This window comes from Merops nubicus, unplaced genomic scaffold (genome assembly GCF_000691845.1).
Source record: "Merops nubicus isolate BGI_N331 unplaced genomic scaffold, ASM69184v1 scaffold16909, whole genome shotgun sequence".
Classification (NCBI taxonomy): domain Eukaryota; kingdom Metazoa; phylum Chordata; class Aves; order Coraciiformes; family Meropidae; genus Merops; species Merops nubicus.
The window spans coordinates 34,092-60,526 of NW_008631827.1; the positions used below are offsets into that span (position 1 = coordinate 34,092).

The following is a 26,435-nucleotide window of genomic DNA, read 5'->3' on the forward strand; positions in this document are numbered from 1 at the left end:
TGCTATATTACAGAACAGTTTTGAACTGAGTGATCATGGTACTTGTCATTTCCCCAGGTTCCATTTTTCTTTCGGAGCCCATGTTGGAAAGTACATTGTACAAGCGTATGCAAAGAATCTAACAACTCTTGAACATGGTTGCAGTATACCACTTTTCTGACACCTTTTTCTATGGTTTCAAAGGAATCTGAAAATCTGGATTGAGTTTTTTTTGCCTGTATTTACTCATGCTAAGTAAATGATATGCATGTTTGCTTTAAAAGCATTATCTCTGATACATCTTGGTTCAGGAAGAAATTCACTGTGTATGTAACTTCCTTGAGAATTTCTTAATTCACTAACAAACTTTTCTTAAATCAGTTTGGTAGGGAGGAGATACATTTTGAGTTTTCTCTCTTGTAAGGCCTGCTGCCTATTTGCCTATTCAGCTTAGTTACTTTGTATCTATTTCTCTTCAATTATAAATAGATGTAGATGATAAGTTAGTTGTCAGAGAGAATTAACTGAGAGGTTTTTTTCCTGCGTCACAAAAGGTCTTTGCCAATGTGAGATGATAATCCAGTTGGTTCAAATTGAAAGGGCTAAAACCTAATAGACCTGCTACAGCAATTTCTTAGCTGTCAAAGGTGTAACTACACAAACTCTAGTGTTACCATTACAAATTAGCAGACAGCACAATATCTGCATGTAGATGTGCAATTTAGTAAGATGCCAGGACCTCAGGGTTAATGAGTCTCTTGGAGTAACCACTGAGACGCTGTTGGCTATTTGTGCATTCATTGTGAAATGTATGCTTATGCTACGGTACATTAGTATTGCTTCTTGAACATAAAACACTTTTTATTAACATTGTTGTTCTTAATCTGATTTACAAGGGTTTTTTTTTTTTCTGCTTTTTCCCACTCAAATTTACTTGTAGAATAGATAGAAAAGATTTGAACCATGGTTTTTGCAAATATGGACATGCACAATCAAATGTTAAAGCTTCAGCTGCGAGTAATTTTTCACACACGATCTCTCTGTGTGAGGTGTGCTCCCAGTGATAGGCAAAATCTGTGTCTTTGTTACTCCTGTTCCAGACTGGATTGCTAGCACTTTGCAGACATGGGCAAAATGTTGGCCAGGCAGCTTTGTATCCATGGCTTTTCTTTGAAATAAAATGAACAGGCAGTTGTAAGTAATGATTCTCACGCGATTCCTAGATGTCATGACTGCTAATTTTGTCTTTATGTATTTTGACATAAGTAGAGATTTACAGCTGATGGGTATGTGGGATTGTTCTTTTTCTAGCCTTTTCCACTGCCTGTCAAATGTTATCTTTATTAACCATGTAGTTCTTTGGTATCAGTCAAGCCAGAATCATGTGTTGAGAACACACTAGCTAACGGTTGAGTTTTTATTTGTATGTCAGACATGCTTCTAGTGGTGATATTAAAGAACTTTTGGAGTCTAGAGTATGTTTAGCTACATGTAGTGCTAGAAATTACACTGAATTTACAAGCAAGCATAACCTTGAGATTTCTGGTAAATTGGACTGAGATGGTTTAAAATCTGTACAGGAATGGAAAGATAGATTAGAGTTGAGTGAAGAATACAGAGGACATCCAGAAATAGATTTCGTAGGTAGACTTTGGCTGAAGTACACTATGGAAGACATGTTATGCAAGGTATTCTCTAAAATCTGAACCTAGGGCAGCTTATTTCAGCTGGTCTAATGGGTTCATCCAGCCATTGTCACCAATGCATGTTTTCTCTCCTATGAATACCTAACTGCACTAGAGCAAATGTGTTAATGATCCTCCTTTCTAATTTGTCTTCCTCTTCCTTTGTGGAGAAATTTAAATTCAAGATTAAAGGTTAAAATTGAAGGATGCTTATTTAAACTGATATTGAAAGCAAACATGAAGACGAGAAGACTTAGCATTGTAGGTCCAAGGTAAGTTTGTTGTTGGCAAGACTGAGCTCTCTGAGCAACTACTGGGTTTTTTTGTGTGGTCTTCCAGATCAGTAGAGTTAGACCAAATCTTTGCATTTCAGTGGGTGCTTCCACGCTGGGAATCACATAAGGGTTAAGAATAAATTATTTTCTTTCAAAATTAGAACAATTGCTGTGTCCATTTGTTGGTTTAAAAGCTTCATAAATACAGGAAACATTGTATTTCTATTTATTACGTATGAGGACAGTTTAAAATGACAACGAATAGTGAAATAGTTTCTGCTTTATCTCTGAGCTTAGGGCTGTTTTTGGAGGAGGGTTTTTTTTCCTGCTTAGGCTTTTTCAACAAGGATTGCTGCAAGATTGTAATTGAAATATATTCTTCTACAGTTTTAGCCAATACTCTAGGTGGATTTTATCCTTATTCTTTATTATTTTTGTCAAAAATAACAGCTTCAGTTAATTTGTAAAATGTGTTAACATTTTTGACAGTCTGTGATTTTTCTTCAGAAAACTGCTTTTGATCAGATAGCCACGACAGTAAAAGATGGCTCTGTAAATCATAAAATGCGCATTAGAAATAAAAACTAGAGAAGAAATAAGAGATAATAGCGTGATGCAGGTGAAGAGTGTTGGGCTTTCCTTCTTTTGATTGCTACTTTTCTGTGATACAGTATTTAACTAATTTTGGGTTTTCTTAAACTACTCTGCTACAACTCAAAATGTTCTTGTTTCATTGATGTTCTATTTCCAGCTATATTCTCACTTTACTTGATACCTTTTAAGTTTAAAATCTGTTTTGTCTACAGTACAAATATGTACCTAACCTGTTCTTTTGGATGAAAAATCCTAATTATGAAGCTCTTTGAGGCAGATTTATAAAGTGCACATTATTGTGTATCATAAATGTTACAAATCTTTGGAAAGTTAGATGCTTTAATTGTTCCAGCTTTCTTTGGCTATGTTCTTTATGTGTTAATCTAAGTAGATCTGTAATTTTTTTAATAATCTTTTTCTGTGTCTTAAGCACATAATAGGTAAAATATTTGCAGCTGTACTTCAGTCATCAAGTATGACAAATAAATGTCAGGAAGTAATTTCTGTGTAAATGTGGTAGCACATCAAAAACTTTTAATGACTATAAATTGCATTGGAAACTCTACACTTAGGAACCACATGAAGAATTTTTAAAGCACGTGCTTTTATTTAGGTTCTGCTTCCTAATACCTGCTTTTGAAGCTGGTAGTTCTGTGTCTCGACTGTGAAGGCAGTTCTGCAACATGTTAAACACTTATATTAATACTTTGTGGTTCAAGTTTATACTTTGATTTCCCTGCTCCTATATTTCTGCTTTCTCCAGTGTGTTGGTTCTCATTCTTAGCGGATTCCACAGTGAGCCATTCTACAGCTAAATCAGCTGATGAGAGCCATGCACTTCTGAGGAGGGAAGGAAATGGAAGTGCCCATGGACTTTTCAGCGTTCCTCAGTCACCTCAGCATGTGTCCCCCTTCACTTGAACTTCACAGCCTATGTCACTTCAAAATTCAAGTGTCATACTGTAAACCCATAGTTTTGCAGAGCTCTATAAGATGGATTTTATTAAAACATTAATTTTAGAATACCCATTGAAGGAATGGGTAATATACAGTGCCACATGAACTTAGCTTAAAATTTACTTTCATTCATCTATGCTTAAGACAAATGCAATTATACTAACTTACTGGACTAATATGTTTATCTTATTTCATTGTTATGTTTACATTCAGCTAAGCACAGTGTAAAAAAAAAACCAATCAAATAAATAAAATGCCAAAACCAGTTCAGAATTCATAAGATAGATATCTATCTGAAAAAACATTGATCGGTGGATACAGCAATAACTTGATCTAGGCAAATTTAAGAATGGTCCCTCAGATGCCTCATCTTCAGGATTTTTCTTGAGGAAATTTATTTTTTAAATAACTTTTTTCCCTTGGGAATCTTAACTATGCACAGATACATTACATATATATATATACAGACATACTCTGAACAGAACAGCTTCATAGAACTATAATGTGGCAAGCTGATAAAGCATTTCTTACAGTATGGGTGGAGTATGATAGAACGTTTAGACTGTAGTCAGTGGTGTATTGGGAAATTAATACGGGATTTGATGACTTGGTATGCAAGAACTAGATCATCTGCCCAAGTAAGGACATTTCATCAAGCAACTTTTAAAAATCCACTGAAAATATTTATACCAAGCTCCTCAGAACTTTATGGGCTATGGGGCAATTTGAAAAGATCAATTTTGAGTTTGCTCAGTTCATGTTAAATTTACAGTTTGAGCTTTGATTTCATAGCCTGGAAAAGTGAATTCCCTGAAATTTTCCTGAGCTGGAGCATACCATCTCTCTAGCAAGTCAGGTTTGGTTATCATCAGGACTTGCAGCAGTAGTCATTAATGCAGCAATTCGAGCTGCATTAATTTTTGGCTGATTATGGCCAACTACTTCTCTGTTCTTCCTCCACAGACTGTACAAGTAACCTGTGGCTTGTCTTTTACTAAAAGGGAGTGTATTTCTGAAAGGGCTGGGCAGGGCTGCAAGGTCAAAATATGAACAGGGATTTCTCCTGGAACACATAACGAACAGTAAATTGATTTTTTTTTTTCCCCCATTATGTTCTCTGTGTCAGAATTCTAGATTGAGATACGCATTGCTTGTTTAAACATTAAAAGGTCATTATTCTTCTAAAGGTTTGGCAGTACCTAAATTAAAGCCACCAAAAAAAAATTTTTAAAACCTGTCAATTACTCAGATTTACCTGATTCTGTAAGCCTGCAATTGTATTAGCCATTTCTGTTAGTCAGCTTTCCAGTGGTGTTTTTGTCTTATGTTACAGATTAACATATTATATGTGAGCTCAAAACTCATCTTAAAGCCTTGCTAATGGCATAAGGGTTTAAAACTAGTTCAGAAAATTAAATAAGTTTGTATGAAGACTTTTGATGGTGTATTTGTATTGAAGGTCATTTTCTTCCTGACTAAACACAAGGATTGAGTCAATTACTAAACACTTACTCTTCTAAATATATCAAATTATAATCAGTAATAAAATTTAAACTTTGTTTTTTGGATCAAGATGAAAACGCATCAACGAAGACCACCTTCAAACAGAGGACTCAGATTATTAGGTTAAGGATTTTGAATAGGTCTAGTTTCTTTTATAATTTTTCACATTTAAAATTAATAATTAACTACTTAAAGCTGATTATCTCATGCAAACAGAGCTTCTGTTTTTGCAAATACAAGGCTGACAGTCTTTTTTTCCTCTTTGACAGATGGGGATGGACAAAGTGAACATTTATTACCAGTCTGTGAAGATAAAACGTGTCGAAAAAGTGCCATCTACTTAACTAAGCTAGGATTGGATCAGGTATTGTGAATTTGGAATTCAAAGACAAAGGAAAATACTGGGCTTTATGACATAATATGAAATAAGAAAATTATTTTTCCAGAAAGAAAAATGGAACTTCCTCACCTCTACTTATTTCATATCATAGACTTTTATTTATTGACTGATTTATTACCTATCTTAAAAAATACAAGTTTGGAGGAAGAAGTTTGCATAGCTAGAATTCTATATAATGGATAATTTTACTCGAGAAAATCATGGATGTTTCTGAGTTGACACTTTCTTGACAACAGTGCACAACACTGCATTCTAAGCACCATAACTACCCTAGCACTAGAGGAAAAACAAGCTTTCTGTTAAGAACTGGAAAAAGATCCAATTAATACAAATAAGCTTCTTTGGTTTAAGTTAGGGAGTTATTTTACTGTAAAAAAAAAAAAAAAATGTCTTAAATATATATATATATACACACACGTAAATCAAGTTGAACCAGTCCACACCACCTACTCCTTATTTCTACTGTGTCTTTGATAGTTATTAGTGAAGTAAACTTCCAAATGTTTATGAAGACTTGTGTAGGCTATACACCTTCAGGACTGGGTTTCTAGTAAACTATTTCAGCTTCGTTTGTTCACAGGACTACTTGCCTTGAAAGACATGGTCATAATTCATGTAATAGATGAATATATATTAATTTATTTTAAAATATCTGGTCTTCTAAGTATTTATCATGCCTTGTTTTATAGTAAAGTCATAGCTTACAATAAATTATCCTAACATTTGATGCCTTAATTAATATTTTTACTGAATGCATATTTAGTAACATGAACCTCAAGGCCAAGGTGGCCTATAAAGTACTTGCTTATAGCTGACATCAAAACCCGCTGTAGTGTACTTACAGAATTTTATACTGTATACCATATATGTTTCTAATCAGGTTATGAATTACTGATTATTCCTTTACTGAAAAATTAAAAGTGGAATTTTGGCATGGAAGTAATACCCTCTCTGAACTGTATTTCGGACTTCATAGGTTAACATACTGTTTGCTCAAGAAACAGCACATCCTTTGATAAGGTGCTTCTTGTTATAGCCTGCAGCTCAAGTTTATAGTGCAGATGTTCTCACTGAAAGAATCGGAATTTCTAGAACACAGGTTATAGCATGTTTTCCTACTAGTGTGAAAATCACTCTGTGCTGGAAAGGAAAGCATGCAGTTACCAGTCCGTTAAGGAAGTACAGCTAGGATGGAATATACTATCAGTGTAAGAAAGAGTAAGTAACTCTCAATTTAGTAATGTATCTCTTTCAGCCTTCTAGTCTTGGCATCTGTGTTTTAAGAAATGCATGTTTTCCTCTGCATACTGTTTGGTTGTTTGTGGGTTGGGTTTTTTACAGTAGTTCCCTGTGAATGCATAATAGAGACAATGGATTACAGTGTTGCTAGGAAGACAATGTAACAGTAGAGTTTGATTTACCCGTCATAGCCTTTGTATAAAGCAAGTGGATGTGCCGTTCATGATACTTATATTGCTTTCTGGCCAAAGGGGAGAACACAGACTTCTAATAAGTATGTAAAACTGGTTATATTACTGTAACAGACCGCTTACTTTGCACTGTTGAGTAGTTGGGGTGCTGGTGTCAAAAGACAGCTGCTTTTTAGCTCTAAGTTTGATTCCTCACTCCTGATAATATAAGAAGTAGAAGTCATTAGAGATTTTCTGCTCAAGTGCATTGGAGACAAATCTTCTCAGTGAAAGTAATTTCAGTGTGGAAAACACCCACACACCAATAGCGTGTACCATTGAGAGATAGGCAGCTGTTACTGGAGAGTAGTGATTGGCTGAGCAGTGTGCTAAAGAGAAGTTACGTTGTCTGCCCATGGAACGCTTCAAGAGGGAAGCGACACGGTACTGGCAGAGGAAGGTGTGGGCCAATTTACATAATACTGTAATTCAGAACTTTTCTGAAGTAGAGTCTTTTATTGTAACTTGCTCTGAAGTAACGTTGCATGTAGACAGTCTTTCTGTTCCTTCATTATTTCATTTTTTTGACGGAGGTCAACTATTTAATTACCAATATACAAGTTTTTACTGTAACTTTTAATACTTCTCCGTATATTTAATTTTTATACTTAATTGTGCAATTTTGTGATGTAGTTTCAATTTTTAAGTAATTTAAATTTTAAGAAATTAAATAATTGTCAAAATAAAGACAGATAAGTTAAAAATTAGCAGCCAAATGTTGTCACTTCAATATAGAAGTGAAGAATCCATCAGGTTCTTAACCTGCTTGAAAAAAAGTATTAATAACATGGAGTTATCTAGAAACTTTAAAGCCATTTTCCCTGCATATTTTTAGAGGTTTTAATTTAAAAATACATTATCAAATGGTGTGAAATAATGACTTGTTATGGCCTAACCTTTTTAAGGAACTGTATCTAGAATACTCTTTTTCTTGAACTCTCAGACTCATCTAGAGGTGATGGAGCTTTTTTCTTCTAAAGCATTTTCAGAATGGAAAAGATAGAGTGGAAAATATCAGTATCTTCATTCATATTTCTACAGTTTTTCACATGAGTTGCATTTACCTTCAGGTAGAAATCTACTCAAACATGTTACTTCCCATATTTATTTGGAAGTTAAATGTTTAATTTCATTGAATGTGGTCTTTTTGAGATCAGATGACCCAGCTTCCAAGCTTTGACTAAATAAGTTAATCTTCTTGAGAAATCATAAACACAAACTTTGTGGCAGCACCCTGGGATCAATTCCTTTTGTTTATTTGAGGGAAATAATAATGAGCCCTTGTGGTGCAGAAAGCATTTGAACAAGGGGATGGTACCCCTTGTGGAACAGGTATGTAATTATAGGGAATCTATGGGAAACTGAGAGATTGGAAGTCCATTACTGAAAAAATAGATGCTGCTATATATCCATTATCTTATCTCTGTTCAGTTTTTGCTGTAGGGTATTCTGGAGGGGATTTTTTAAGTTAAGAGTATAGTGAAGAATTCTGGTTTTCAGATTTATGTTTTGTGTTTTTTGGGGGTTTTTTTTGTTTTGTTTTTTTTTTTTTTTTTTTTGTTTTTTTTTAAGGAAACTTACTGTCCTCAGATCTGAAAGATCACAAATTAGAATACTTTCTTACAAGAAATACTTTGCGTACGGTAACCGGACCTGGTTCTGTCCTCTGTGCTTGCTTGTTGTGACATTTGGTGAAACCAAATCAGAAACAGTTAATGCAGTCTCATGATAGCATATGATGCATTGGGATGAAATGCATAACTCTCAGAAATACACATCTGTAGAATCTGTGGGTCTAAAAATTGTGCTGTGGAGAGGCATGCAATGGCATGTCAGGCTTTGGAGGTGTTGTGGTAAGATCTTGTTTGGTATCTGTCAGCTTGCAGTATATTTCTTGTGATGTCTTTGGCACAGCCAGATAGCTACTGGAAAACCAAGCAGATCTAGGATAATTATGTCAAGGATGATCTTTTACCATAGTTTTTTATTTATTTCATTACTTAATCGTCATAAGTGTTAGAAATAGCTCAGATAAATTTTCTTCTTTTGGATTACAGAGCAAAAGTGAAGGCCAACAAAATACGTATGAGTGACTTAAGGAGATGCAGACCTACTAAAATTTTTAAAGACTGTGAGTGTTTCCATAGCAACAGAAGAATTGCTCTCAGAACCGAAGTAGAATCCAATACACTGCTTCAGATGGTGGCAGGTGTTAGGACAACTCAGACTCATCAAATTCACCTGCAATAGCTACAGAGCAGTCTTCTAGCTGACTTAGATTTCTGGTCTAGATTCTGCAAATTAGACTGAATTCTCCCTTAAAAATGTTTGAAATTGTCTGATACTGTTTATTGTAGAAACTCTAGGTAATTATGATATTCTTAGAGAAGACTGATGTTTCTTTTAATTTTGCCAAATATTCAGTATGGTTTTTCATTTGTTTCCTGAGGCAAATGGTATAATTTCAGTCCCTTCATTTGAGTTTTTGTGGGTTTGATGATTCTTACAACCTTTTCCTGTACAATCAGAAGGTTATAGTTTTATTCCTCGTACATATCTAGCAGCTCTGAAGTAGAACAGGGATGCAGCCTACAGCAAACTACAGGTCGTTGTGGTGTCATTCTCTAGGCTGGAGAGGTGTGCTGACAACATTGATTATCGGCTGCAGTTGGTCAGTGTTAGAAGTTTTCCCTTGTTCCTCTATAACAGTTTAAAGGGGAAGGAGGATTGCAGCTGCTGTAGTTTCCATAAATCCCAGATTCTACAAGGTCCTTTCATTATTTCTAAGTTGCTTGTCTTTCTCAAAGAAGCCAGGGGGCTGAGAGTCACATTCCCTTTGGTTACTTTTTTTTTTCTCTGTTGCTGAATCAGTGTTGGGGATTGTCATCTTCTGAGCTTTAAACACCACAGTGTGTCATTCCTAATGTATAGAACAATGTGGACTCTAAAAGAAATAAGCTCTTTTTGAGTTAAGCAGCATAAGTGCAAGTAGTAATTTTTCTCAAGTATCTGAGTTTTTTTGTTTTTTTGTTTTTTTTTTCAAAATTAGAAAGACACTGTTTTCACAAGGCTGTAAAGCATTCTCTCATCTACTTGTTGAAAAACATATTTGAAAAGTTTGGAAAGAATTTTTCAAGCACTTAAATGTATTTCTCTCAGCCTACAAAATCATTAATTGATATATAAATGTTTTATGTATATAAATGTTTTAGGTAATGACATTACAAGTACTGTGCAGTGGAATATAACAGCAGAGTAAATCTTTCATTTCTCTGGCTTAATATTTGTATTCATTCAAATTTTCTTTTAGATACACTCATTCCATTTTTCAATCTGTTTTTTCATCTGAGGTAGGCAACAGAAATCATATGATCAGAAAACTGAAAAAAAAAAAATAGCTTTGTGTGTCCTCATTGTACCCATCTATTTCTATCTTAGTGAAAGGAAAAAAAGTGGGTTTTGTCTTTTTCCTGTTAATATAGTAACACCAAAGATGACGCTTAAAGTAAATGTTTGGATTATCAAATACAAAAGGAGTAGGAGATTTATATTTTTGACAAACCTCTTTTCATTTTTTGCCTTCTGTACTGAAATATGTCCTGAGGCACATGAACAATTAATCTTGCATTACATTACACAACACTGCCATTTATAATGGAAACATACAGAATGAGTTTCACTAAAACTGCAGCTTACTCTGAGTTTAAACTGTCAGGGTAGGTTACAGATGTTGCTAGAGCATGCTCTAGTTACACATCGGACAAGACTGGTGGTTTTGAAATGTACAACTGCTGTTAGAAAAAGTCCCACTGGTTCAGTGGGATGGATGAATCTCACTCTGTAGCACGAACAGCGATGATGCTTGGTAGCAATAGGGGATGTTTCTGGTTTGCTCACCTATTGTTTTATGTCTCTACTTCTCATTGTTGATGTTATGATTGTAAAATTGCTTCCTATGAATCAGTCTGAATAAAAGCAATATGAATTTGGAATTATGCCTAAAAATTCATTTTAATTTTACTTCTTTAAAATACTGTTACCATACATGGGCACGTTTAGAAAATATATGATGGATATAATTGGATTTCCTTGCAATGACTGTGTGAATCATATCATGTAAAGTGAAAACTATGTGATATTTCATGGTTCTGGTTTCAATCACTATTTTTCCAAATTACAGTATTTTGCAATAATATTGTTTCATCTGTCTTCTGCATGGCAAATAAGTGCTAAGAAATCTAACCTGCTGAAAAATTTCCCTCAGGTCAAGTCTTTCTCATTTTCTGTTTCTTAGATTTTTCCAAACCTTCAGCAATGAACGGTAACTAAATAGGCATGCATATGTTGGAAGGGAAGGAAGGGGAGGGAAGATTCAGTATGTTTAGTTTCAACTTTGTGTCTTCATCAGGTGGTGTAGATCTTCATTTCAGTTCAAATATCATCACTTACACAGGCAGACGTGCACTAAGTACGTGTTGTGTCTGATGGAACTGTTCCAGGGGTCTCAGGCATCTGTGATGGCTAAATAAAGTTGAGTTTAGTGCACTTCTAAAATAATTTGGGGGGCTCCTCTAATATGCATGTGGTTGTATGTAGTCTCGTGGAGCGGCCTTCCTGTCACATGCAATTGCCATGTGGCAGGAGTGTTGTTGATAACACTGGACTGTGATTGTGCAGGAGTCTCTCCACAGCAGGAAATGATGCTGTCAGGGATCTCATTCTGGTTCCTGAAATAGATGAATTAAAGCATTTTCTGAGAGATATTGAAAATGCTGTTAAGTGCTTCTGATGTGGGTGACAGTGATCCTTCAAGATGCCACCCTTTTGTCCTTTTAAAGGCAGCGTCACTTAGTTGACATATAGACTTTAAAAATGGCACTGAATTTTTCTGTAGCATTGAAATGTTAACCCTGGTACTTCAGCTTCACATCAACTTGTGAAATTACTTTGATTTTTAATTAAGATAAAACTCCTACTTAGCACCTCTGCAGCACTTTGGAAAGTAAGTGCAGATATATTCTATTTCTTGTCCTGGAGAAATTGTACTTTGCATTTCTTTTGTACTTTCAATTTGATACTGTAATCTGAATTTCTTATCAAACAGTTTAGTATCTGGTGCTGCTGGGGAGATAGGAGGGGGATTGAAGCTCTTGAGCTTCTAAATATCCATGTATAATAGAATCATTCAAGCTGAAATGAACCATAGGAAATCCAGCCTGCTTTAAGCTGGGGCAGTACTCAATTCAGACCATGTTTAGAGCTTTGTCCAGTCAGACTTTGAAAACCCCCAAGGACAAAGATTCTGCAACTTCTCAGAGCCTGGAACGTCCTTTGTGTCAATCTGTGACCACTGTCTTTTGTTGTTCTGCCATCATTCTCAGTAAGAGCCTGGCTGCATCTCTTGTTGCCTCCTTGCAGGTATTGGAAGGCTGCTCTCACATCCCCCTGAATCTTCTGTTCTCCAGGCTGAACAAGCCCTGCGCCCTCAGCCTGTCCTTTGAATGAATATTCAATGCCTGACGATCTTGGTGACTGTTCCCTAAACACACTTAATGTTCTCAAATTCTCCTTGAATCCTGGGGTACAAAACTGGACACTGAATCCAGATGCAGACTAAGTGCTGAAGAAAGCAGTAATCACTTGCCTCAATCAGCAGGAGCACAGGCAGCAGCTACAGTGCAGTGTGCTTGCTGGTTTGCTGTCACAGCTGCCACATTCAGCTTTGGCTTACTGCTCACCAGGATCCACACATCTATTTTTAGGAGAGCTTCTACCTAGCTGGCCAGTCTCAGCATCTACTGTTACAGGGGTCTAGTCCCCTGTGCAGGACTGACTTTGCTGATTGTTATGAGGTCCCTGTTTGCCTCTTCTTGCCTTTCTAGGTCCCCTCTGAATGGCCATCCTGTCCTGAAGCTTACTGATGGTATCCCCCAATTCAGTGTTGTCCACAAAATTAATGTGGGTGCCTCCCTCCTTAGCTTGGATGCGGCCTATCATTTGCAATTCCCAGAAAAACAATGGGACCCAGGGTCTCAAGACCCTGATGGTTTGGGCTTACCTCCACTTGCAGATTAGTACAGATTTCAGACAAGCCTGAATGGCAGTTATGTTGTTCCTTAATATCTCCATATACTGAATATATTCCAAAACGCAGGTCCTTTATTCTTACAATCTTATGGAGTTTTGCTGCTGCTGTTCTGGAATTGCACTTTTTTTCTAGGCACCATCAGTGCATAGAAAAGACAAATTTTTGGTTTTTTTTTATTTGGTGACAGGGTTAGGATATAATCCTTATTTCCTCTTTGGAAATATGCAGAAGGTTAAGGATCCTTACAAAGTGAAGAAATCTCAGCTGGTTTAAATAGAATTGGGTTGTTTAAAAAATTTAAATTGATTTTCTTATCTATCTGTCCTTTTTTTATTTACAGTGGATTCCAGTCTTGCAAGACTTCAGAAATAAAGACACGCTCTGGGGCTTTGTGCCATATGAAAATGACAAATCTTCAACAGAAATTTCATTTCCAATCACACTTCATATTGGAGACTACAATATGGATGGCTACCCAGATGCTCTTGCTATACTAAAGAACACATCTGGAAGGTAATGTAAATGTAAACCTACAAATCTGTAAAACCTAGAAAGATTATCAAATGCATGTTCAATCATCAGTCATACAGATTACTAGTTCTGATGCATCTTGTTCATTTTATCAAGTCAACAAGACTTTTGATCTCTACTGAATGTTTCCCTTTTTAAAAGGTATGCATTTACATGGTGTTTTCAGAATGCCTAACTGTGGAGGCTCAAACTGTGACTCTTCGTAGGGAACTGCATCAGGGAAGGGAGTATGAAGTACCATTTTAGGTGCTTCTCCTGGATCACAGGAGCTGACTCTCTCTCTCTTTCCTTTCCCAGATGATTTGTGAAATCCTGACTTCAGCTTGCTGAGAGTTAGGGAACCTGTTGTGTATTTTCACATGGAGTGAATACTGATTGCTAACTCTGAAAAATGCAGTAGTGTTTTGCCCCCTGTGAGAACCAGAAATTTTAGATATACCTGATAACTTACCAGTAATTTTATATGTCAAAATGTAACTGAAATAAGTAAACTTCTCTGTCCCATCCTCCCATGCCCCCCAAAAAGCAGCGTATAACTTTTTTTATTCAATTGTCAGTGTAGTTTTTCTCCTCCCTCCTTTTTTATTTATTACTTTTTTTCCCGATACTCTGTATTCCTACCAGCTAGTGTTAGGTGGGTCAGGGCATGTAGTGATGCTTACAGGGAGACTATTATGTGGATCACTAACTCTTCAGAGTACATTTGACCTGAGTAGGTGCATGCCTGTGCTGTTCTGCACATACCACTTGGCTGCAGGATAAAGTTAGCCAGCTAACCATAACAGAGAAGTCTGTAGGCAACCCTCACCTGGCGATGATACCACTGGCATGTCCTTGTCTTTACCTTGAAGCAAAGCAGCACATTTTCATGTGAAGATCCTTTCACTTGACAGGAGAAATGATTAATAGACTTGTTTACTTCGAAGTAAAACTTAAGAGTTTTAGAGACCATAAGGCCAGTGAACCTCACTACAGACAGGATATGCATAGCATGCTGTGCCCCAGCTATGACTGATATGACTGACTGATGTTGTGGTGCAGCTTGGGTTTTCCAACATGTGAAGACATGAAGATTTTCTGTGCTATCCCCTTTTTAATTCCTCATGTCATTGCTTGTAAAAGGGTTTTAAATCAATAACTTGCAGAGCCTCAGCATCTTCCTTACTAGGTTCTGTGGCAAATACTTGCACTACTGCATTTCAAGGCAAAATTGGTCTCTCTTACAGGTGTATTTATTATCTTCTTCTGTATATTCTGGATGAGCTTGGGTACAGGTTCATAGCCTGAAATAATACTGAGTAAAGAAAATCTCTTGAGGAGCTCACTGTGGTGCTTAAAACAGTATATAAACAGAATTTAGATGCTGAAGTCAAGTCAATTCAGATCCTCTAGAGGTTGCCTAAACATGAGTCACCCACTGACATTTTTGTGTTAGAGTTCTTCAGATACCGGCACATACTTAAAAATGACACATTTTGAAGAGTTACATGCTCGTATTCAGCCTACGTGATGTTATTTATTCAGAGACAAGGCAGTGAGCTGCTGAGCTCTGCACCTCTGAGCGTTAAAATAACTAGTACAGCAGCTGTTTGTATTCAGATATGGCAGAGGAGAAGAAGGTGATTCCATTACTGCCCAGAACTTCCGTAGGCAAAAGTTATAGCACCGGGGCCCTGAATGTCACGTTTTTCACTCCGTAGCCTTGCTCAGTTGGGATTTTGTCTAAGTCTGGATACCAGACTAGAACCAAGGTTTTTCCTTTTCCCTGGAAATACCATGACATCTAAAATGCCAATTTCTTGTCTTTTACATAAGCCATACAGCTTTGAGCTGTACCATAGGCTATCTTCTAGCGTGTGTCCTGATAGCTAGTGCACTTCAGAAAGACTTCATAAAGATTCGTAGAGTTCAGAACTTTAGTTGAAGTTGCTTTATCTTTTAAGATTCTTGGGAGTCTCTCTGGCTGGTGTATAATTATGGCAATGTAGCATTATGTAAAAGATGTAAATAGGTTGTAAATAGTAGCTCCTATAGAAGCCAGGAAGTTACTTCTGTCTCCTTGCAATGAATTACTGTCATGCACTTTTATCCTTATTGTCCTTGCTTCTGAAGTTCTTCGTTTATTCAGTTGGGTGTGTCTTAAAGTTATTTTGAAACTTGACTTCAAAGTTGAGGACTGAAGGTACAGGCAGATGATTTTATAAGCTATTAAAAGGGAAGTTCAGAGAACTGAGGAAGTCTGGCAAAAAAGTCTAAGTAAGCTAAAAATTAAGAAACATGTAAAAAACTGTGTGTTTCCAGTATTTATAGAAGAGTAATGGAAACAGACTCTTCATGCTTTGGGAAGGGAATAGAATTCACAATTTTGTTCCCCTTGTGAAATGTCACTTTCAGGGTAATATTAGTGCATTGTTTCTGAGAGACTTAAGCAAATATTTCCTTTCACAATGTGTAACTGGGTCACAGAGTAGAGAGAATTAAAATAGTGGTGAAATTAAATTAAAAGCTCTTGTTAAATTAAAACAAAATAAAATGAAAACCATATTTAATTGATTTTAAACACTTCTGGATGAAGCTGTTTGTTTCCTTCTCTGAAGCCTTTCATGGTACATCTAGAGATCTAATTTCAGTGATTGATTACTGTGATTAAATGATAAAAGCATTTTTGTAAACTCTTGACCTCAATCTGTGCTATAGTCTAGGAAGCTTAGTTTCTAGTTGCTGTTTGTACCCTAAAGAAATTACGGGAGACAGAAACCACTTCCTTCATCTGAAAGTATACTGATACATGATAACGGAAGAATACAAATAAAATCAATCATATGCTTTCAGATCAAATCCTTTAAAATACCTACAGGACACTGAAATAAAGACATAATAGTCAGGAATAACGTTGGTCATGTCCTTCCAGGTGACTGAGTCAGGAAGATGAGTAATAGCTTTGAGTATTCGCAGAAGCGCTGTAAGATTACGCTGTTTCATCTCCTGCCTTATCCTTTTGATTTCAAATAACAGCGTGTAAGATTCTGACAGCATGGACACATTCCTTAACAACCAAAAAAAAGAAGGAATCCCCCTTGTGGTTGGTTGCAAGTGTGGTGGGGGTTTGAACCCAGAAACTCAAGAAATTCCAACAGGTGAAAATGTGAAATTCACAGTTGATTCTTGCATATGTAAATGTCCATTATGAATTTTTTTTAATTTCTGACTTGAGTCAAAACCTGCACATCTTCATGCTAGATACATACATGAATTTTTCTTCCCATAGTTATGACTGTACTAGAGTTGTGTATGGCTGTAGAATAATAATAGGTAAAGGAATTTTATCAGTAGTTATTATTTGGTTCATCTCTACTTCCTGTCTAATGTAAATGTATTAATTTTTCACATGACAGTTTTAAATTGACTGTGAGTCTATAAACACCTATCTTTTTCCACCTAATTAGGTGAAGCAAAATTTAACTACTTGTTTCCAAATTAGATGCTAATAATAGGTATCTTGCATTGCAAACATGTAATCTAAGGAAGCATTTTTTCAATTATGCATTTACTCAAAGGTAAAATTTTCCATTGGTAAATTTGGAAATACAGTATCTCTCTGACGTTGGTGATAAATAGCAGTAAAGACTGAACCCTGGAGATAACAAACTGGATATGGACAGTTGATTGAAACACTTCTGTACTTCCATAATACACTTCTAGAATGTTTTGCAGGTATTCATACTCAGTTTTAAATTAATGTATGTGTATTTTTCCTTTATATGGGTATACTTGAAAGGACTCTTATTTGACCAAATTATATCTTCATGAATCATTGTTAGTTGTCACTTGTCAGAAGTAAGGTTGGATAGGGGACTTCTTTGAAATGTAGGAATGGTGAACATCTTGTAATTGAGCAAAACTGAAACACCAGAGGCAAATAAAATTCTTCTGAATGTCTAGAGTAAAATATTTGTCATGTAGATATCTGCTGTATAACTGTAAATGAACTAGCCTAAAACTGACAGAATGAGAGAGGTATGAAGTTATGCAGTAAATATTTAATTCTAATTACAAAGAAATATGTTAAAATAAAACTGAGGTAAGTCTTCCATTTTTCTTCTTGATAATAAGCCTTGCTTAGGGTTATTCAGCCTTGTTAAATTTAGCTTTGATGTACAGGTGACTTCAGTGAGAAGGTTCAAAATTGTAGACAGCTCTATACTTGATTGATCATCAGCCATAAGCGGTTTGGGATAGTTATGCAGGTAGTGCACAATTTAGCTGCCACTGTGTATACATTGGTGTGTACACCTAAATATTAAAAGTGCTGCAAAGGGCATATGCTAGTTCAGGATTCTTTTGCTTTGCCTAATCTCAGTATTTAGGCTGAACTGTTTGATATTGATATTGGTAACAGTGTGCACTTGCAGCCCAGAAAGCCAGCCAGATCCTGGGCTGCCTCAAGAGAAGTGTGGCCAGCAGGTCGAGGGAGGGGATTATCCCCCTCTACTCTGCTCTGGTGAGACCCCACCTGGAGTACTGCATCCAGTTCTGGGAGCCCCCGTTACAAGAGGGACGTGGACCTGCGGGAGCGTGTCCAGAGAAGGGCCACGAGAATGATCCGAGGGCTGGAGCAGCTCTCCTACGAGGACAGACTGAGAGAGTTGGGGCTGTTCAGTCTGGAGCAGAGAAGGCTCTGAGGTGACCTTAGTGTGGCCTGCCAGTATCTTAGGGGGGCCTACAAGAAAGCTGGGGAGGGACTTTTTAGGATACCAAGTAACAACAGAACCAGAGGGGATGGAGCAAAGCTGGAAGTGGGCAGATTCAGGCTGGACATGAGGAAGAAGTTCTTCCCCATGAGAGTGGTGAGGCCCTGGAGTGGGTTGCCCAGGGAGGGGGTTGAGGCCCCATCCCTGGGGGTCTTTAAGGCCAGGCTGGAGGAGGCTCTGGGCAGCCTGATCTAGTGGGAGGTGTCCCTGCTCATGGCAGAGGGGTTGGCACTGGGTGATCCTTGTGGTCCCTTCCAACCCTGACAGATTCTGATCTGTTTTGGCAGAGGACTATGGAGCCCTGGTGGCTCAGTGGTTGGACTTGATGATCTTGGAGGTCCCTTCCAACCTAAATGATTCTATGATTCTATGATATTGACAGTTACACGTGTGTAGCACTTTTAGCATTGATTTTAAGGTTTTTACCATCATAGCAGTGTGTGTCTTTAATCTGTTTTCCCATTGGCTTTCAGGGACATTGTTTTGACATTTTAAGGATGCTGATGATTTTCACTGTTACAGGGAGATTTTTTTTTTTTTCTGATGGTGTTGCTCTTCAAAATTTGATTCCAAATAAAAGGAAGGCCATAAATTTGCTCTTGGTTGTAGTATGTAGCAGAAGTAAAACATGAAGGTAGATACTTTGTTTCTAGTCACACTTACTTATTAAAGTCCTAAATAACATAAGGATTCAACTGGCAGCTCATGGGCTAAATCCAGGTGTCAGGAGTTCTGGCACCACCACCAAATGAAAACCTTTTTGGCTTTGTTGTGTAAGTGCATGCATCTGCTTTTTAGAGGTAGTTGTTCTGAAACCATTTCTAGGTGGTGTTGAAAATTCCTACATATTAATGATAAAATTCTTACTCAGTATATTATCAAGAGATAATGGGCTGAAAATACTTGAGGAAAAGGAAGATCTTGTTCACTCAGTTTCAGTCAAAAGAGGAAATACATGTAAGTAAATATACCAGAAATTAATATTTTCAGCAGAAACTACTAATATTTCAAGAGTTTATTTTAGTTGGCCAGTGCTGTTCAAATAATAATGGCACGATATGCCATTAAAAATTTTGGCCAGAAATATGAGGAAAATTAAGAATCACACAGAATCATTTGAGAGTTAAACGTGAGTCTTGCTAATTAGTTCCTTACTAAAATTACTATCCCTTTTTTAAAAGAAAAGGAAAAGAACCAGATGTAGAAGAAGCTGAGTGGAATTCTCAAGTTTAAAGCATTTGTTTACAAACTGCATATCTAATAAGTTATTAACTCTTCTCATTGTGCTTTCCAAAGATGCTTTTTGAAGAAACAAGAGGAATTTTATGCTGTATAGAATAAATAATTTGAAGACATCAATTAAATAAGTGCTGAGCACTTGCCTTGGAAATTGACAGGAAAGAAGGCTCAGCTTTAATTAGAATTCTAGTAATAACCAGCTTATACATAGCTGTCTATGCTTCCAGTGAAGTGATGTGTTTCTGTAAATTCCACTTAAAAGAAAACCTCAAGATTGAAAATGTTTAACATTGCAGTTCACATTTAAATCTTGTCTTATCTCATCTTTCTCACCAATAGTAATATTTTTAATTAGCTGCAGAATGTCATTGGTTTTGTTATCTTGCAAGCTGTTTGTTTTTGTTTTTTTTTTTATGGTAAGTGGTAACAGTGACTCTTTAAAAAAAATTGAAATAATCAGATTTCAACTCATGACTCACAGCGGTGAATCTAAACCTATGTGTATATACTTGTATAGTTAACATTTGCTGTAGCTGAATGTTTATATGTAACAACTCTGAGTTGTTAATTTTACTAGGCAAGCTTGTATCTGTGTTTCAAAAAGGACTGTATGAATATAAATCGAGTAGCAGTATGAAATGAAATTTTTTGCTGCCTGTTAAGATAAGCATTAGTAGATTTTCAGCTATATTCTGATTAGGGATTCTCCAGACCTTTGCTGCTCTGCCACAAGGAACACTAAATCTATGAATTTATTTTTTTCTCTTCTACAAGATAGCGCTCCTATAGTGCACTTCTCAGCCTTCAGCATCTGTTTAGGCTTTGGTATTGTTTTTTGTTTGTGCTGTTTGTCTTGGGTTTCTCTTGTTGATGCTGCTTTTCTTCACCCTTCTGTGTTTCCCTACTCAATGCCACTTTGATTACTATCTTCCTTTTTTCTCACAGTGCAGTTGGGTTTATGATTTTGTTTGTCCAGTTTGTGAGGTTTTGAAAGTCATTAACTGTACACTGCCAAGGAAAGGAAATAAAAAAGGTTCCTGTAGTAAATAAACTTCTTATATCTACACATTCACAAGGCTTATAGTTTAGACCTGAACACTACTCTGTACATGGAGTATAATCCAAGTTGGACTATCTTTTGTCTTTTAAATAATTATCACCTAGTAATTTCTGGCAATTTAAAACATGTGAATTGAAAGAAAGCATCGTTGTAACAAACCTCCTCCAAATTTAAAAAAAGTGTATGTCAAGATGATGAAAAACAAAATTAAACAATTCACTTAGCTCAGTTTGTCACCTCACCTTACAGTTGGTTAATCTGCTAAAATACTTATGTAATACATGAAATGAATGTGAACGTTTAACAGTTTCAAGTTATGGTTATGAGTTCTCAGATATAGATAATACAATGTCTTAAATATTGCAGATGACCTCATTTTATTTTAGCTGGACATTAATTCAATATGCTAATGCTTCTAACAGTGAAATAGTAAAAAGGATCTTGTTCATATTAAGCTTCCATTAAATGCAGGCATATGGCAGAAAAAAAATAAAGGCCTAATTTGTGTATTTTTACACAAATTAAAAGAAGCACAAGAAGTGCAATTATAAGGTTTTGAAGGATTTCCAGTATCCCATTTTACTTTTGACACATCTTACAGAAAACAAAATTCTATATTTTTCCCATTGCAGATTCTGAAATATTAACCTGACATCCGGCAAGGAAACTGGCTGACTTTGGTGTCAGAAATGTTTTTTCTCAGGGCCAACGTTTTGCCCTTCTCTAACTCTTTCTGAAATTAATGGAACAGATGTATGACTGTTGTGGGACATGATTCTTATGAGTAGCTAATTATGTGAAATATACTATGGAAACAAAAATAAGTACTTTGCTAGGGAGAAATGCTTGTGTGTGTCATTGCATCCTGGAGGCACTGGATGCCATTAAGATACAGAAAAACACCTTGCTGTCACCCTGAGAAGCAGCAGTATGTTCAAGGTCATAATGAAAAAGTGGGTTTGGTTATTGCCCTGGGCTCTGACATGCTTAGCTAGCTTTACAGAACATTGTCTGCTCCATATCCTGGCTCTGCCCCCAGAAAGAGAAGAGGAAACTTCATCTGTTCCCATTGCCAACACAGTGATGGATTCTAGCAGGCTCCCAGGATAGACCTGCCAAAGAATCAGACCCCCTGTTGGTAAAATCTGAAGGTTTTCACAGTTCCAGCAAGAGTGACAATGTTACAGCATCAGAGATAGCATATAATGCTGAAAAGCATTATATCATCAGCGTGCATGTATGAACCTTGTGTCTCCCACTGACCAATGGATGTGTTAGATAAATCCTTTGGATGGGAGATTTTGCTATACTAGACCTGGTACTCCGGTTGGTTTGCTTTTTTTTTTACTACAGTCTATCTTTCTGTTAGTACTTGTTATGTGTCAGCAAATGTCCAATTTGCTTTGTCTTGTCCTATTTTTACCATGCTAGTAGGTTGGGTTTTGTGGTTTATATCTTGCTCTGAAACAATGGAAAACATGCCAATAGAGATCTGGTTTAATCTTTACTCTTAAATTTGTTTAATACATCATGCAGTGTGTAAGAAAATTTAACGGAAGAGTGGTGGGACAAATGACGGGAAGAGGTTGTCATAAAATAATGAAAAGTACTGACACTTTTTAAGTAATGTTTAAACTGAAGGACTGTGGAGGGATTAAGGAAAATGGCAAATAAGTGCACTTGTACTTGTTTCAGAGCATAGTTAGAATATGCTCAAGTCTTTTGAGTGGATAGTTAATAAAATTATTCCTGATGATTTGGACCCATTAATTAGGTGTATTCATTGGTATAAGTCAGGCATGATGTAATGGTTGTAATTCCTTCTGTAAAATTAACATAAATGCTTATGGATTTTAAAGTATCCAGTGGCTTCTAGCTTTGTTTTTATTACATTTAACTTCAGACTTAAATTATTAAATTACAATATTTCTGTAATGTCTGTTATTTAGACTGTTTATAGTAAGTTGGTTTATGTATACATATATATGTGTGTTTTACAGCAATCAACAAGCATTTTTACTAGAAAATGTCCCATGCAATAATGTAAGCTGCAAGAGTGTACGTCGCATGTTTAAAGTTTTTTGGGAGCTCTCGGATCTAAATCAAATCAAAAATGCAGTGGTGGCAACCTTCTTTGACATATATGAAGATGTAAGTTCAGTTCTTTACTAAGCAAACATCGCCTCTCTTTCTGTGTTGCTGTATCTGCGTGTGCTGTTGGCAGACTGGTCTATAGAAACGTTGGCTTTACAGCACAGGGTGGGCAGTGTCTTCAGGCTGGGAAAGTCACTCTTCCAAGGTGCTCCTTGGAAAGGGAGCAGATAGCAGCAGCCCATCACTGCTTACAAGTTTGCTGACCCTCCGTTTGAACTGCCCTCTTCAGTGGCAAGAAACAAGCCATGGACTGCATGCATTGTCCTGGTTAGATGTGAATGGAGGATGCTGCCCTAAATTGCCATAGATTAATAAGATTTGAAAGATTAAAATTAGTAGGGAAGATGTAAACTTTGCTGCACATGCTCTATTTTTTTTTCCTTGTATCTCTAAGGCAATTTGTTGGCTAAATTTAGATGTTATCTGGAGTAAATCAGCATTCTGATGTAAACTTTCTTCTTTTCCCTCTAGGGAATCTTGGATATCATTGTGCTAAGCAAAAGCTACTCCAACAAGGACTTTGCTATCCATACATTAAAAAATAACTTTGAATCAGATGCCTATTTTGTTAAAGTTATTGGTAAGTTCTCACTGTTTATACAGCAAGTTACAACAGGACACTGAGAAAAATGTGAATATTTGAGGCTCTTTATATGATAACATTCTAGTAATGCTCTGTGTATGATAATTCTAGAAAAGAAAAAAAAAACACAAAAGAAAATACTGGGGACTGCAGAAATCTCTTGTTGAAGATTCTGAACTTGGATAAGTTGGGTTTGTTTCATTTCAAAGGGTTTTTTCTTGGTTTTGTTTTAGTGTACTTATAAAATTCGAAGTAATTCTGCCCACTGTTTTCCACACTTCAGCTGTTTTTCGTATCAGTGTAGACAATGATGACCTCTACATAAGTGTAAAGAATGCATGTCTTATTTCACTCATTAACTAGAGGCAGGCTAAACCTTTCATTTCATCCTGGACTGATTGTTCTGCATCCTAGAAGAAAAATCTAAGGACATATACTAGGTCTTTAAAGCCTAACTTCTCAGCTGACTTCTGAGAGAAGAACAAAAATTATCAAGTGTCCAAAAATATGATCTGCAGGGGAAAAAACATGTAGAACCAAGTCATTCAGCTTAAAAGAGAAATATATTGGAAGATGCATGTTTTCAATCCATAATGATGCATAATAGGAAGAGTGTGCCCGTACTATATACAACATGAAGAGTAAATAAATAAAATAATTTCCTAAATTATGGTTTTTGAAGTACTAACAATTTCTCAGAGAAACTGTAGTCACCAGCATTAGACAACCAGATTGAGAAGTTATGTAGAATATTTAACTGTTTCTGAGGGAAGAGGATGGATTAAGTGAACTTTCAAGGCCCTTTCTGTGAATCTTTTGTACAATGCCTTCACTTGTCTTGTCACATAACATAATGTTGTCAATGTAAATGATATAACTACACTTATCTATCATTCAGCTTAGATATATTTTTTTAATGTGTGATGCTAGTTAAAATTTGGAGGAAGTTTAGCTCATAAAACAGTAATTTGAGAAAAAATAAAATTATCCCTGCACATATAAGTATTTATGCCATAGTGAGACAAAGGAACTAGAAGAAATTATAGTGATCCTGACTTGAAGGAACATGTTTTGTTTGTCCACAATGACTGCCTTTTTATCTTGCCTTTTTTCAGAAACCTAGAAAGAAACAATAGCCAAGTGCACTTATTTTTATCTATGCCTTGAGTGATTGCAAGATTTTCTTTTTAGCAAGGACTTCTGTCTCTTTTGCTGTACCTCTGTCCTATCAACCCTACTTTATGGGAGGTCTTTTCTATATAACCTGGAAACAGTGCAGAATCTTGTGCAGAATGGGCTGGTTTCATTTCAGTGACAACCAGCACAGTGTATATTTTGCTTATGCTACATGACCTGTTGTGAGAGCCAGTTTGTTTCCATGTGCCAGTCAATCAGTGTTTTCAGCCTAAAAGCATCACATGGCACAAAACACATCTTGCCGTAAAATCATGGAGTGGCAGTGAACATGTCCAGGGTGTGTGAATTAATTACAGACTTGGTTTAAAAGGCTAGAGTTAGACTACGATATTTGTAATTCACAGTAATTGGGTTTTCAAATTGCACGCCCTACTCTGTTCTTCAGCTCTAAAGGCGTTGAGCTTTGAGCCCATTGCTTGCCTGTCTTCCATGATTTTTTTGACAAAGATTTAAAGATGAGGCTTGTAGGCAAGCTTACGAGGACAGAGCTAAACAGGAAGAACTAGAAGTTCACCTCCAAAAACTGTATTTGCTTTCATGTTATTTAAATGCATCTAATCCTTCTAAAGCATACATTCTGCACACCACAAGATAAACTACTGCAGCTACTACTGGGGGCTGATGCATTTATGACTTTCTCCTTAGCCTAAGCTTTATTCTCATGGTAACACCCTATGATGATTTGTCATGTTGATGGAAGACCTCTTTTAAATAATACTGTGTATGGGTAGTGTAATTCACACAAGAATGCAGAAAATCCTCTAGAAAAATCTTACACTTCACAAAGCCATATTAGAATTCTAACCGTGTGGTATTTTAGTGGGGAAAGGAGTAATTTTCAGTGTGCTTTTTGACTTACTCGGTGTAAATCAATCTTAATAATTGGAGCAAGCCTTTTTTAGCACCTTTTTAGGGTGTGAGTATTTTTGCGTGGAAACCCAAGGAAAGGGGAATTAATGAGCAGTGTAAAAATATTTTTCATGTGATATGGGGGAGAGTCTTTCTAACAAAACTTGCTTTGTGTGAGTTAGGGTATCAATGAATGCCTTTAGTTCACTTACTTGGCAACAGTTTTGCACGTTATAACTGATGTCAGATGTACTTGGTCATATTTGTTCCAGTAGGAAAACCGAACAGCAAAATGTAACGTGCTGATCTGCATAAAAATTGGAAGAGTTGATGCTAATTGTATACAACACTTAAAATAAGCTTATAGTTTGGAAAGTCTATTTATAGATACATAGTCTTCAAATTGTAATTTGCCACACTTTGATCTTACCTGTCTGGATTTTATTTTTTTTCCCCTGTACAGAAATACTATATTTTTCTATATTTGGAAATTTGAACTTTTAAATGACAAGTGAAGAATGGTAACTTGGGAATTGTGACAATTGTTAATATTTGCACACAAAATACTAGAAACATTCCTTCACTAGAACAATGCCATTTGTGACTGCAGTAGGGAACGATTTCTAACCTGATGTTTAACATCTTCTGTGCACCTTTTAGTCTTTCATTGTCCTCAGGAATTTTGTACTATTCCTTGGAGTCTTAAAGTACACAGAAAATGCTTTAAAAAAAAACTCCTGGTGGTTAGTATGACCTTCTTTCAGAGCTGGTCCAAATCTTAGTTTTTGCTCTCTGCCATACTTGCTTCAGGATGCCATAACTCATGGGGAAGTTCTGGTTTTACTTGGCTTTGAGACTGCTGGTCTCTAGCTTCTCCCTGCTGCTCAACCAAGCTGTTTTCTTCTGAAGTCTAAACTTTGCATCAGAATGATGCCTTAGATGTGTGTGTGTGTGTGTGTGTGTGTGTGTGTATGTTTTGTTGTTAAAGGCATTTTGGTACTGATGTTCTAATAGTCAGTGTGACAGGATGCTCTGGGTTTTAAAACAGATGGCTTTCATTGTCCATCATTTAGTTGATTATAAATGTTTAACAGATATTTCTGTAATATAACTGATTTTGA

General features: G+C 36.3%; 1 protein-coding gene across 1 annotated transcript in view; it reads left to right on the plus strand.

The window, feature by feature from the left end:
• The window catches only part of ITFG1 (integrin alpha FG-GAP repeat containing 1), a gene marked incomplete at its 5' end in the record, with an annotated part of 80,143 nt that overhangs the window by 31,200 nt on the left and 22,508 nt on the right, over positions 1–26,435 (plus strand). The window contains 4 exons of the mRNA XM_008947722.1: positions 5,263–5,357; positions 13,291–13,463; positions 22,532–22,682; positions 23,157–23,265. Of these exons, the coding sequence (XP_008945970.1) occupies positions 5,263–5,357; positions 13,291–13,463; positions 22,532–22,682; positions 23,157–23,265 (528 nt within the window). The remainder of the gene's footprint in view (positions 1–5,262; positions 5,358–13,290; positions 13,464–22,531; positions 22,683–23,156; positions 23,266–26,435) is intronic.